We start from the raw sequence: 14,488 nt of genomic DNA on the forward strand, positions 1-14,488 counted from the left end.
TTAAGTGATACTAAACAGTGCTGGCAAAGACTGACACTCTCAGACAGGCTGGTGGAGGTAAACTGTGACATGACCTTTTAAGAAAGCGACTTGGCAATATTTAACAAGACCATTAAAAATATTTATATCCTCTACTCTAGTAATCTCACTTCAGAGGGCTTAAGCCAAGAAAATAACCTAAAAGGAAGTCAAGATATTTACTGCTGTTATTCTTTATATTAACAAAGAAGAAGAAGCAGGCTTTAATATAGAAATAATCAAATAAATCATAGCGTATTCACATGACAAAGATGTCAAAAAAAGATAATTAGGACACTATGCAGCCACATAGGAAATAATCCTGTTAAGTAAAAAAAGTAATAATAAGCCTCCATCAGGGGGAGGGTATAGCTCAAGTGGTAGAGCGCATGCTTAGCATGCACAGGGTCCTGGGTTCAATCCCCAGTACATCCTCTAAAAAATAAGTAAGTAAACCTAACTACCTCCCCCTGCAAAAAACAAAAAATAAAACAAAAAAAAGCCTCCATGGGTATTTTTGTTATATCATGTAAAAACTAGAAAATGGATAAAATATAGAAAGACATCCAGTTTGAAAAAGAAGTAAAACTGCCTATATTCATGGACAGTAGATTATCTATGTAGAAAATCTGATGACATCTACAAAAATGCTACTAGAACTAGTAAGTGCGTTGATCAACATTGTAGGATACAAGATCAACATACAATTATTAATTGTATTTCTATATATCAGCAACTAACTATCAAAGTACAATTTAAAAAATAACAGTACCGTTTATAATAACATAAAACATGAAATTTTTAGGGATAAATCTGACGAAGGGTGTGAAAGAACTGTGCCTTGAAAACTAGAAAATAATACTGAGAGAAAGTAAAGAAGACCTAAATAAATTGGAGAGAGATCTTTTTGTTCATCGATTGAAAGACTAATACTGTTAAGATGTCAGTTTTCTCCAAATTGATCTGTAGGTTGAACATAATCCAAACTAAAATCTCAGAGGCTGTTTTTTCTTTTGGTAGAAGTTGAGAATCTAGTTCTAAAATTCATATAGACTTAAAATAGCCAAAACAACTCTGAAAAAAGAAGAAAAATTGGAAGGCTAACACTACCTGATTTCAAGAATTATTATAAAGTGACAGTAATCAAAACAGCATAGTACTGGTGTAAAGACATACTATAAGTAGGTCGATGGGACAGAATAGGAAATCTAGAAATAAACACATATATACGTACCTTTAACAAAGGCACAAAACCAATGCAGTGAAGAAAGGATAATCTCAACAAATGGTTCTGGAACAATTGGGTATCCATATGCAAAATCATGTACTTCAATCTGACTCTCATACCACATGCAAAATAACTCAAATGGGCCATCGATCTAAATGTAAAACTGAAAACTATAGAATTTCTAGAAGAAAACATAGGGGAAAAAACGCTTCTGACCTGAGTTAGGCAAAGATATCTTAGATACAACACCAAAAGCACAATCCATAAAAGAACAAGTTGATAGATTGGACTTCATTAAAATTTAAAACTTCTGCTCCTCAGAAGACACTGTTAAGAAAATGAAAAGACAAGCCACAGCCTGAGTGAAAATCTCTGCAGGGCAAATACAGGCACTGTATCCAGAAGAAAGACTTTTGAAAACTCAATGAGAAGAAAACAAACAACCTAATTTTTTAAATGGCAAAAAATACATGGATGGCAGTTAAGCACATGAAAAAATGCTTAACACCATTAGTCACTGGGGAAATGCAAATTAAAACAACAATGAGATATACCTACACACTAATTAGAATGGCTAAAATTGTAAGACTGACCAGGTGTTGGTAAGTGCGTGGAGGAATTGGAACTCAATGGGAATGTAAAATAGTAAAACTACTTTGGGAAACAATGGGACAGTTTCTTTTTCTTTTTCCCTTTTTTTTTTTTTTTTTAAAGGAAGTACTGGGGATTGAACCCAGGACCTCATGCATGCTAAGCATGCACTCTACCACTGAGCTATTCCGCCCCCGACCCTGGACAGTTTCTTAAAAAGCTAAACATACACCTACCAGATAGTCTAGCCATTCTGTTCCTAGATATTTACCCAAGACAAAAGAAATACCTGTCCATACAAACACTGGTGCACAAATGTTCGCAGCAGCTTTATCTGCAATAGCCAAAAACTGAAAACAACCCAAATGTCCATCCAGGTGAATGGACAAATAAATTGTTATGGACAACTCAGTAAATAGTAATGAGCTATTGATACTCATAACAACATGGATGACTCTCAAAATAATTAAGATACTAACTCACTCAAAAGAAGCCAGACAAGAGAAAAAGAATCCTGTATTATTCTGTTTGTATAAAACTCTAGGAAATGCAAGCTAATAAAGCAGATCAGTGATTGCTTGGGGGTGGGGAAGCAAGGGAGACACAAGAGAGAGGGATTACAAGGGGCCACAAGGAGATTTGGAGGTGATGAATATGTTCACTATTTTGACTGTGGTGATGGTTTCACAAGTATATACATATGTCAAAACTTACCAGATAGTGTACCTTAAGTATGTGCAGTTTATGGTCAATTATGCCTCAACAAAGCTGTTTGAAAAATCAACAGCATAAGAACAGGTTAGGAAGATCTGATTTAACATTTATTTTAGGACGAATTATGTCTTATTATCATGTTTTAATTAAATGCTAGCTCCAATATGGCTTATGATATCGCTTATATGTGGAATCTAAAAAAAAGGACACAAATGAACTTATTTACAAAACAGAAACAGACTCACAGACAAAGAACAAACTTAGGGTTACCAGGGGGTGGGAAGGGATAAATTGGGAATTCAAAAACTGCACCCTTGGGGAGTGATGGAAATGTTAGCTATCTTGATTGTGGTAGTGGTTTCATTGGTGTATACATCTATCAAAATTCATCAATTTATACATTTGAAATATGTGTAGTTTATTGTACAGGAACCATACCACAATAAAAGTATTTTTTTTTAAAGTAAAATATGGCTGACATAAGTAAATGATGCAGCCTCAGGGTGCATGAATAGAAGTATTGTGTCTTTTTAGAAGGACATTACTCTAATTACGGTCTGAATGTGAAAATAGGTCCAGTGTACTTTACTCAGGAAAGAAGCAAATTATGTAGTCTAAGTTTAATACAGGTGCCAAGAGCAAAAACAGAGCTTGTAAAGATTTAAGCTCTCAAGCATCTGGAAAACCCTTAACAAGATTTAGCAAAACAAATATTTATTGAATATCTATTGTGTTCTAGGAACTTGCTAACCATATTAATTGCTACTGTGAGGTAGGTTTTAGTACCATTTTGCAGATTATGAAACAGAATCTCAGAAAAGTTAGTATTTGGCAAAAAAATAGTAAGAGATAGTAAGTGGCAAAATCAGAATTCAAACTCTTTCTACTTGCTACTTAAATGGCTCCCTTTTTAGAAGGTTTTTTTTTTTTCCCACAGTAATTTTAGGCTAACAGAAAATTATTGAACTCTTGCATAAAGAGGGCAAGGAGATTGTTTTGGCTTCTCCCCCCATCCGCCGATTCTATTTCTTTAGCCATAACGTGGCAGACATTGTGCCAGGGCTGGGAATGCCCTCAAAGAGCTCATGACTTGTGGGAGAAACAGGAAATTACAAATTCCCACAACTTAGAGAGTAGAGCTATGACTTGCTCAAGGAACTTTCTAAGTTTGCAAATCCTCCAGCGCTTGCAAGTTCCTCCTTTAAATGGATGTGAAACCCCGAGTGGAGATAATCAGACCTTGGTGAGAGACAGATGCTGGGCAGTCAGCTGCTCACTCACTATCAAAGCGCTTACCAGCAGCCTGCGGTTCAAATTCATATCTGAGCGCGATCACAGGCTGTCACATTTGGACACTGGGGTGCTCCCAAATAATCAAAACCACTAGCGTTAAATGCTGAATATGCCAATGCCACTATACTGAATAAATCCAAGAATAGAAGCATGTGCAGTGTGCTACAGATTAGGAAATAACATAAAAGAATTTACATTTTGAAACGTTCACTCTGATCTTATCTAATGCTTGACTGTGCTTTCTGACAATTATGTAATTGATGTATCCTATAATGTATATGTTAATGAAATAAAATAGAACAAACAATATAAGTGAAATAAATTTTCGAAATTAAGAATGAAATCTTAGAGTCCAGTCAGATTGTCTTGAGATAAGTAACAGGGTAGGAGAACACTGGTATTTTAGAAGATGGAGGAAAACTTACACATGACAGAGCTTGTCTTGTTCACCATTTTACTCAAGGAGCCTAGTAAGCTTCTTGATACATGGTAAGTGCTCAGCGAATAATTGTTGAGTAAATAAAGAAATGTAGTGGGATTCAGTATGATAGGAACTGAAAATTGTCTCCTGGATTTGGGAATTGGGTCGTTGATAACTTTGCAAAAGTGGTTTCATTGGAGTGGAATTACCCTTTAAAATTTTCACTGTGTAATCTAATACTGGAGTAAACACTCATTTTGTACATTTGAGAAATACTTCTGATGCCAGTTGTTAACCTATAAGTAACTATTTTCTATCCTTATTTTTAAAAAATTCATTTATTCCACTATTTTAAAACATTTACATTAAAAAAAAATACACATGGTCACTCTCTTGGCTTCCAAGGTGGCCTGCACTCTGTCTACAGAGTATCTATCTTTAATTTAACCACCCACCCTCCGTGTACACCTCTCTAAATAAACCTGCTTTTACTCAAAAAAAAAATGTGTGCATATGTGCACACATCATATGTAATATATTCCTATATATACAATGAAAAGTTCCTTTTCCATCCCACCTCACTTCTACGTGCACCAAACTATAATTGGTTTCTCATGTGTCTTTCTAGATTTAGATTTTCTTTATATCTACTCAAGCAAGCACAAATATAGATTCTTATTTTTACATCTTTGTTACTCCAAAGGCAGCATTTTTGTACCTTTCTTCTGCACCTCACTCTTTTATATTGCTATTTGTTAGAGCTCTTTCCAAATCAATAGAGAGCTTCCTTATTAACTTTTTACTGTTGTGTACTGTTATACTATGTAGATGTGCCATAATTTATTTACCCTTGTCCCTTATTGATAGGCATTTATTTTGTTTCCAAACAATACAGCAATGAATAACCTCAGCATTTACCATTTCTCACTTGTACAGAAATGCCCAGGAATTGCTGAGTCAAATATGTACTCATTTGTAATTCCCATAGAGACTGTCAAATTACTCTCCATAGAGGTTTTCCCAGTGCATGTGTGTCAGTATTTCCGCAGAAGCTCACTAACAAAGTTGATTATTGAACTTTTTGATTTTCGTCAATCTCATGGGTGAAAAATAATATCTGAGTGTGGTTTTTATTTTGCGTTTTCCTTGTCATGACATTGAGCATCTTTGCATTTGGTATAAAAGCTGTTTGCATTTTCTTTCTATAATCTCTAAGTTTATATCCTTTACCTTTTAGTTATTCAGTTGTTTTTGGTCATAGTTCAGGTTCTGCTGGACTCAGAGCCTAAAGGAAGGACTTGGGTGCAAGTATATTTGGGAAGGGACCCCTGCAAGCAGAAATAAGCCAAAATAAGAGTGTGTTTTCTATGTAGCTGCTGTAAACCAGGAGGTCTTGAGTCTACCACGTTCTCTAAGAAGCATGCAGAATGCCTCCCCAAACTATCTTTCCAAAGAATGGAGGCTGGGACATTTGTTCTCATGTCCCTGTTAGTTGAGGGCTTCCACGGAAGTGTCACACTCCCTCGCACTTCTGGACCACACACAGGACTGAGATGGTGGCCTTAAAGAAATCCCTGAGACAAAAAGCTAAAAGAAACTAAATGTGAGCTTGAGGTAAGATGCTGTCCCTGTGAATCTGAGCTCAACGAAAATGTCTACCATAGCTCCTGCTGAAATCAGAGATGGGCCAAAGGAGTGTGATATGGGGCAGCGAAGTGTCTGCAGCAGTCGTCTTTTTTCTTATTGACTTCTGTTGACGGGAGCATGTTGTATAATTGTCTATGAGTAGTATTTCCCCTGGTCTGAGTCATCTTAATTTCATGTCTGTATGACTTAGGTAGGGCTCCTGTAATAAAATAGCGCAAACTGAGTAGCTTAAACAACCGAAATTTATTTTCTCTCAGTTCCGGAGGTTGCAAGTCCAAGATCAAGGTGCAGCAGGGTTGATTCTTCCTGAGGCCTCTCTCCTTGGCTTGCAAATAGCCAGCTGCCTTCCTGCCGTATCCTCACGTGGCCTTTCCTCTGTGTGCACACGTGGTGTTCTTACAAGGACACGGTCATATTAGAATAAGTCCCCCCCTTATGACCTCATTTAACCTTAATTACTTAAGGACCCTATCTCCAAATACTGTCACATTCTAAGATACTGGGGATTAGGTCTTCAATATATGGCTTGTGGGGTCAGGGGCACAATTTAGTCCATGACAAAGGCATTCCTCTGTTCATAGTATACCTCTGTAAGTCTTTTTATTTCTGTAAGTTTGCTAGCAATGCTCTCTTTTTCACTCTTGATTTTAGTCGTTTGCATCTTTTCTCTTTTTTTCGTGGTCAGTCTAGCTAAAGGTTTATCAACTTTGTTGATCTACTTACTCAAAGAACAAACTTCTGCGTCTGTTGATTTTCACTATTGTTTCTCCATCCCCTACTTCATTCATTTCTACTCGAGTCTTTATTATTTCCTTTTTTTCTGCTTATCTTGGGTTTCGTTTGCTCTTCTTTTTCTAGTTTTTTAAGGCAGAGGTTAGGTTACTTATTTGAGATTTTCTTCCTTTTTAATATAGGCGTTTACAGCCATAAATTTTCCTCCAGGCACTTCTTTAACAGCATCTCATAACTTTTCAGTTGTTGTGTTTTCATTTATCTAATTTCCTTTGTGGTTTCTTTGATCCATTGATTATTTAGTAGTGTGTTGTTTCATTTCCACATATTTGTGAATTTCTCACATTTCCTTCTGTTATTGATTGCTCGTTTGATTCCATTGAGGTTAGAGAATGTATTTTGTATGATTTTAATTCTTTTAAATTTATTGAGGCTTGTTTTATCACCTAGCATATTGTCTATCCTGGAGAATGTTTCCCTGTGCACTAGGAAAAAAATGTGTATTCTGCTTTTGTTGAGGGAATGTTCTATTGGTATCAGTTAGGTCTAATTGGTTTAGAGTGTTGCTCCTCTATTTCCTTGTTGATTGTCTCTCTAGTTATTCTATCCATTATTGAAAGTGGGACACTGAAATCTCAAACTGATATTGAATTACCTGTTTCTCTCTTCATTTCTGTCAGGATTTACTTCATGAATTTGGGGTTCTGTTGTTAGGTGCATAAATGTCTATAATTGTTATGCCTTCCTGATGGGTTGACCCTTTATCATGATAAAATGTCCTTTTTCTTCTCTACTAATAATTTCTGTCATAAAGTCTATTTTTTCTAATATTAGTGTGGTCACTCCAGCTCTCTTCTATCTACTGTTTGCATGGTTATAGTGTGTTTTGCCATATAGAACTTTTTTATGTTTATGTAGCTGAATATGTAAATTTTTATGGCTTCTGCATTTTGAACAATAATTTGGCCTTTTCTATTTCAAAGTGATAATTGACTTTCCCATGTTTTTTCCTATTATTTCTGTATCTTCAGTTTTTAAGTTTATACCTTTGGTCCATTTGATTTTGTTTGGTACTTGTGTAAGATGTGAATCCAACTTTTTTTTTTTCTTATACATCCAGCTGCCTCAGCACAGTTTTATTGAATGGTTCATCTTCATTGCTGCTTTGAGCCACTACCTTTACCTTATACTAAATTCTCATGTGTATTTACATCTGCTTTTTACTGTCTTTTTTTGTTCCATTATTCTGTTTGTCAACTAATGCACTAAGACCACAGTATTTTATAGAGTGAGGTTTTATATTAAGTCATATTATATCATCATGTTAGCCTCTTCTCATTCCTCCTAATTTTCAGAATGTTTCTTGTTATTCATGTGTGTTTATTTTTTTCATATCAACATTACATCAATTTGCCTACTTAAACATTCTAATAATTCTAATAGTAATTCTAATAATATCTAAACCTGCTGGTATTTTCCTGGGATCATGTTAAATTTATAAATTAATTTAGATTGATTGGCGTCTTTTTGATGTTGAATATTTCTCCTTTGAAACATGGTGTGTCTTGACATTTGTTCAGGTCTGTTTTCATGATCTTCAGAAATGTATTTTTTTAAATCTTTAAAATGGAATGTTAAGATACATATAAAAATAGAATAATATAATGGACCGTCACCATGGGCCTATCACTCAGCTTTGATAATTATGAACGCATAGCCATATTATTCAATTTTACTGCCTGTCTCTCTCTCTGTCTCGGTATTTTAAAACAAATCTCATTAAAATATGGCTTTGAGGGAAAATTTGAAGACAGTTTTAATGTGGCACATGATGATATCCTTGATGCCACACCAGATGACTTTGACTGAGTTAAATGGTACCATTATTTTAGGGTAATAGTACCAACCTCATTGAGTTCATATAGGGATTAAGTGAGTTGATATGTTTAAAGTGCTTAGACTAGCACTCAGCACATGGTACCTGCTAGTGAGTGTTTGTTAAATACATTTTTAAAAAAATAAAACTTAAGTACAGAGAAATGGACTTTTCTTAAAATAGCTCAAGGAAAAAACTGAAATTCTACAGTCTACTCTCTCTCACCTCAGTCTTGTTGAATTAACTGCCTTCCTGCATCTATAAATAGTTTCTAATTTGAACAACCTCTTTCATTTTAAAGATTCGCCGATTCTCAATCCAGCTAATTCTGCAATCAATTTAAGTGGAGCTCAGGACCTGACCCGGAATAAGAATGTTGTGAAGCCACTGGCTTTGTCTTTGCAGGTTGTAGGGAAGACTTTTGCTGCAGGTGATGTTTTCCTCACTTATATTTCTTTGGTAAATACATAGTCTATAAAAGGCTTGTGTGAAATTTAACTCACAATTTGGTAGAAGAAAACAGACGCTCCTTCTTTACCAGTTGAAGATAAAAGTGGGGCTATCTATACAAGGCTTTGTGTTTTCTGTGTTACATCCAGATGAGAATGAATGACACTTAGTACATAGGGGAGACAAAGCAGGTTGATTCTGTTCGACAAACATTTCTTGGCTACCTGCTATGATGAGGAACTGGTGATAAACGGATAAAGAAGGCTTAATGCACTTGTAGCCTAGTAGAGGAGATAGACCTGTAAGAAGATACTTCCACGTACTGCAGTAAATACACTATCCTAGGTGAGCACGGAGGAAGGGGTTTTAGCCCAATGTTTTCGGAAGTGATCAAGAACGAGTTTATAGAGGAGTCTGGCTTTGAGCTATGAGGAGTTACTCACTGTGCAAAGAAGTGTGGGAAAGATATTTCAAATTCAGGGAAAATCAGGAGCAAAGCTTGAAAGGAAAAGGAAAGGAAAGAAGCAGCATGATGTGTGCAGGAACTTCCAGCAGTTTGGGCTTGTGAGAATTGTACAATATAAAACTCGGGGAGCAGTACAAGGTGAGCAAGAGGAGGGCAAGGGGAAGGACGTGGGAGTCTTCCCCACGGATTTTACTTTATAACTTAGGGGACAGAGGAGTGACATGGTCTTATTTTAACTTAAACTAGATCATTTTGGCAGCAAAAAGGTAAGAAGTGGGAAAACTAGTTGCAGGTCATTTCAATACTCGGGGTGAGAAATGATGAGGTCCTTGACCAGGGTGAAAATAGATTAGAGAGGAGGAGACAGATTGGAGAGCTCCTTAGGAAGTAAAATCAGCAGACTTGACTGATTAATGTGAGCATGAAGCAGAAGATTGGGTCATGGTTGACATCTGTCTTTCTGGGCTAATGGTGGTACCACTGCTTGAGACAGGGAATATATCAAGAGGAACACGTTCCCCAGGCAGATTGTGGGTTCAGTTTTGGACATGGGGAATTTGAAATACCCTTGAGACACCCAGGTAGAGCCACTCAACAGTTATTTAATTTATCATAGGGGGAAAGCAGGACTAACGGTATGAAGTTGAGCCACCAACATGTGGTTAAAATCACCAGGGTAAAGAGTCTCAGCCAAGGGGAAATGTAGGGTAAGGCAAGCTGTGAACTGAAGGCAGAATCCCAGAAAATTCCAGTGTTTAAGGAAAAGAAATGATCAGAGAGGTAAAAGAAGAATGAGGAGAAAGAGAACCTATCATTCTTGGGAACTTCATAAGTTAGGCATCATAATTTATCCAAACCACTTTTGTTCTTACTCTGGTCCGATAATTCTTGCAGAATCTGCCTTCTGGTTAAATTATAGACTGGAACAAACTGAATCAAGTTTTTACAGCATAAAAAATCAGTGAAATTATGGATCTTGGCATAATCATCCTGGTTGTTAAAACCATCAGGTGAAAGGCTGATGAACGAACAGCTTTATAACTTGAAGACTGGGCTAACAACTCTTAAACCCACTGATTAATCTTAACATCACAAGAAGAGAGAAAACCAGCCATTATGTGCCTCCTGATGGAAGTATACAGCAGGGTTTATAACTCTTGCCAAAAAAAAAAAAATCAAACTTGAGTCTGAGCAAGCCTCTGTATCTAACAATTAGTTTAGGAAATAGAGGAGACATTGAATGATACCACAGATATCCAACTAGCAAAATCCAGAAAATGAGAAATTCTGCCAGGTTTTCAGCAAGTTAATTGTAAGAAAGAAAAAGAAGGAGACTCCTCTAGATTACAAGAGGATTAAGGGACATAGCAAATAAATTCAACGTATAGATCTTTTTAATCCAAATTTGAACAGGAAATGTAAAAAAACACTTCTGAGATGATTGGGGAAAATTTGAATACTGGTGGAATATTTGATATTAAGAAATTATTGATCATTGTTAATTTTAAGTATAATAGCAATATCACAGCAATGTTTTTAACAGTCCTTTTCTTTTACAAATATATACGAAAATACTCACGGGTGAAACGATCTGATAAAAGAGTTTACTTCAGAATAATCCAGAGTCTGTATGTGTGCATGTGGGTGAGGGGAAGAGATAGGGAGAATCGACGAAACAAGATTGGCCACATGTTGATAAACGTTGAAGCTGGGTGGTATGTACGTAGTTCATGTGCTATTCTCTCTAATTTTATATATGTTTCAAAATTTCTATGATATAAAGTTTAAAAAGAAAAGTTATCTCTTCTTTCCACTCCTCATCTCCAAAGACTTCACTGAAAATGATCCTAAAAGATCTCTTGGGATCCTAGAAAATTATTTTGGGGTGACATTTCATGTTACCGAAGGGACTACTCCAATGGTCATAGTTGGCTTTACACAGCTGGGCTGTCCTGTCAGTGGGATTTCTTTGAATCTGAGAGTGTGAGTTTTGTCGCAGCATCACAGAAAGCAGTGTCCTGCCCACACTGTTCTGAGTGGCTCCTCTTGTGTCCCACAGATGCTGCTAATGGGAACAGTAGCCATGGAGGAAAGAGCGGTACCTCTGGCTCCACTCCAGCCCGCCCAGGGAATTACTCTTTGTCACCAAGACCGAGCTTTGCCTCAGGAGACCAAGGTACAATACCCATCTTAGAGTTTTGAAATACTGCAACTTAATTATGGAAGAAGTGCTCCAGAGAGTTTGCAATGATGAATTATCTAGCAGCATGCTCCCAGTTTTTCCTTAGCCTCTCAACAGTGTTTTGAAAGTTTGTGATTGGTGTGAAGAACTCTGATTACTTATCCTGGTGATTCTACAAGGATGGGGCTACCTGGGAAATAATGCTGAAACAAATGTGTAAGAAGTGTCTTGAAGTGCCATGGGCTTCTACTGACCAAAGCACAGGGTTCAAAGTTCCCCTCTGTGGTGTGACCCTGGGCAAATCTGAGCTTTCCTTTCACCATCCACAAAATGGGTGTAACAATATACTTGTCCTTCAGCCTCACAGGGTTGTTAATAGAATCAGACGAAATAATCTGGGCAGAACTATACATTGTAAAACAGCCTACAGATGTTAGATGGTATTGTTAGTGTGACTTGTTCTAATTTTATCCTTACCTCTAAAAAAATGACAGACTCTCTGAGTTTAATCAAACCAAAGGTCCTATGTTACTTTGGCTTCTTCCCTTTCTTCCACCACTACAAGGACAAGGCTCATTTTTCTTTTTGCCTTCAGCTACCATGTTCACTTCTGGACCGCCAAAGAAACGACACCGAGGATGGTATCCTGGGTCCCCTGTCCCCCAACCTGGTTTAGTTGTACCTATTCCTACAGTTCGTCCTCTTTCAAGAACTGGTAAGATTTCAACAGAAGATGAGTTTTAAGTTTCCTTAAATTAGCAGACGTATCTCCTACTCTTGTTCTTTCCATGAACCCTTAAAGATAAATCTCCTTAACCAACTATTGTGTCCGATATTATAGCAGCTACTATTTTGTGCCCATCACACCTCGCCTTCCCTGCAAGCACAGGTGCCGTCACAACAGATCTGATTCACTATCTGGCTTTGTTTTAGCCCAAAGTATCAGTAAGTCTTTCTTTATTTTACGCGAGGTGTGATGCTGCCAGCCTACCATCACAGAGCACAAATGAACTTGCTTTGCCAGTCGTGGTCATCGATGTACCCTCCTGTGATCTGGTTCCTTACGTGATCTATACCTGTTATTTCTGACCTGGATGGTTCAGACTGTGACTGGAATCCTAGAAAATCAGCTGGTTCTCCTTTAGAGTCCTCAAGCAGTGGCCATTTGGCGCCTACAGTTAAATGTTCAAGTGCTCATCTATTTTGCTGTATGAAACACAGATAAATGTAAATATACTAATGCTACGACATAGATGGGGGGCTCTTTAAAAGTTTGTTTGTTAAAAAAAATTTTAAAAACCATGAAGGGATGCTATATACACAAAGAATTATGCCAGCGTGTTACTGTGGTCGCCTCTAGGTAGCACTGATTAAGGATGAGTGTATTCTTCTTACTTTTCTATACTTTTCTGTAATGAGCAGATATGCTTTGATTATCTTGGGGTGGAGAGAGATAAAATATAAAACTGAATCCAAAAGACTGTATGCGGAAAAACAACCAGAAGGAAAAACTACTAAAATGTTAAATAGCAGTTATCTCCAGACAATCTGATGACTGATTTTTTTCCTTTTTGTCTTTCTCACTTCTTATTTTATATAACAAACACAAATTCATTTTTTTAAAAAGCCCAAATCATCAGACTTTTAAAATTTGCATATTAAAAGTATTAACATTGGATTGATTTCAGTTGCATTGCATTTCACCTTCCTGTCTAATCCTGCTTGTCAAACAACTTTTTTTTCCCCAGAGTCCCTTTTATCTGCCCCAGTTCCACAGACCCCATTAACTGGAATTTTACAACCTCGACCCATTCCTGCAGGGGAAACTGTAATTGTTCCTGAAAACCTGCTGAGTAACTCAGGAGTTAGACCAGTAATCCTGATAGGTAAGGAAAGGAATTCCAAGTTGCCTGTGTCTGCTGGAATCTAGGAATGCGTCTCCATTTCAGCGTGTATTTATTCGTGTGTTCATGAATATATTCACTGATCCATCTGCTCATTCTTTCAGCTTGTACTGGTCAGCTCCTTCACGCTATACTAAACGTGGGGCTAGAAGCTGGGAATAAGGCAAAGTCTTTTTAAGTCTTTTGCCCACAAGGAGCACTGTTTAGTGGGGGAGTCTAGAGGTTCACAGCCAAGAACTCCAAGAGCTCAGAGGAGAGGGAGCTTGACCCTGCCTGGAGGGGGTCTGGGAAGACTTCTCAGAGGTGGTGTTTCAGCTGGGGAACTGAAGGGTGGTTGAGAGTGGACAAGGTGAGGGAGGGCTCACTCCAGTCCGAGGGAGCCAATCCGCAGAGAAAAGGGACAAGCTGAGCCAGCCCAGGGCCCCGGAGCTACAGATCTACATCGTGGGGAAGCCCCTGTGAACTGGTATCTTTAAGGAGTCAGAGCCTCTCCAAGCTGTCTCTAAGTGGAGGTGTAGAAATTTAGAGGTCTGTAGATTCCAGGACTAATTTAGTGCCTTTCATACCCACACCAAGAGTCCCCTCATTTGGAGCTAGCCTAGGCCAGAAGGAGGCTGCCGGCTTTACCTTCAGGACTAAACAGACAGACTGTTCAAGCCCACTAGATCTTTATGGTATGTCTGTGTGAGGTGTTATCTGCTTCTTGCAGTTGGCTTGAGCCTACTGATATGGGTGGTTTTGCTTTGAGCCCTGTTCATTGTCAGGCTGCCCTAGCCGCTGCTCCTGGACCTACAGGCACTGGGGGAATCCCAGTTGTTTAAATTCCATATAGTCAGGAAGTTCTTACTGAGCATTTGAGTTGCGTGCACAACGCAGCTAAGCCTTGGAAAGATATGTAAAACATGAGGACCCTTGGGTGGCTGCCTTTTAGAAAGGCTCACAGAGGGACTGTGCCCTTCACCACAC

General features: G+C 37.7%; 1 protein-coding gene across 15 annotated transcripts in view; it reads left to right on the forward strand.

Moving 5' to 3' along the window:
• Positions 1 to 14,488, forward strand: part of GREB1L (GREB1 like retinoic acid receptor coactivator) — a 213,066-nt gene that overhangs the window by 144,546 nt on the left and 54,032 nt on the right. For 10 of the 15 annotated variants that reach the window (XM_032467441.1, XM_032467427.1, XM_032467434.1 and 7 more), the window contains 4 exons: positions 8,822 to 8,950; positions 11,496 to 11,612; positions 12,214 to 12,333; positions 13,367 to 13,504. In XM_032467441.1, the coding sequence (XP_032323332.1) occupies positions 8,822 to 8,950; positions 11,496 to 11,612; positions 12,214 to 12,333; positions 13,367 to 13,504 (504 nt within the window). The remainder of the gene's footprint in view (positions 1 to 8,821; positions 8,951 to 11,495; positions 11,613 to 12,213; positions 12,334 to 13,366; positions 13,505 to 14,488) is intronic. The other 5 variants (XM_032467437.1, XM_032467438.1, XM_032467439.1 and 2 more) reach the window with 3 other exon arrangements.

This window comes from Camelus ferus, chromosome 24, assembly GCF_009834535.1.
Source record: "Camelus ferus isolate YT-003-E chromosome 24, BCGSAC_Cfer_1.0, whole genome shotgun sequence".
Classification (NCBI taxonomy): domain Eukaryota; kingdom Metazoa; phylum Chordata; class Mammalia; order Artiodactyla; family Camelidae; genus Camelus; species Camelus ferus.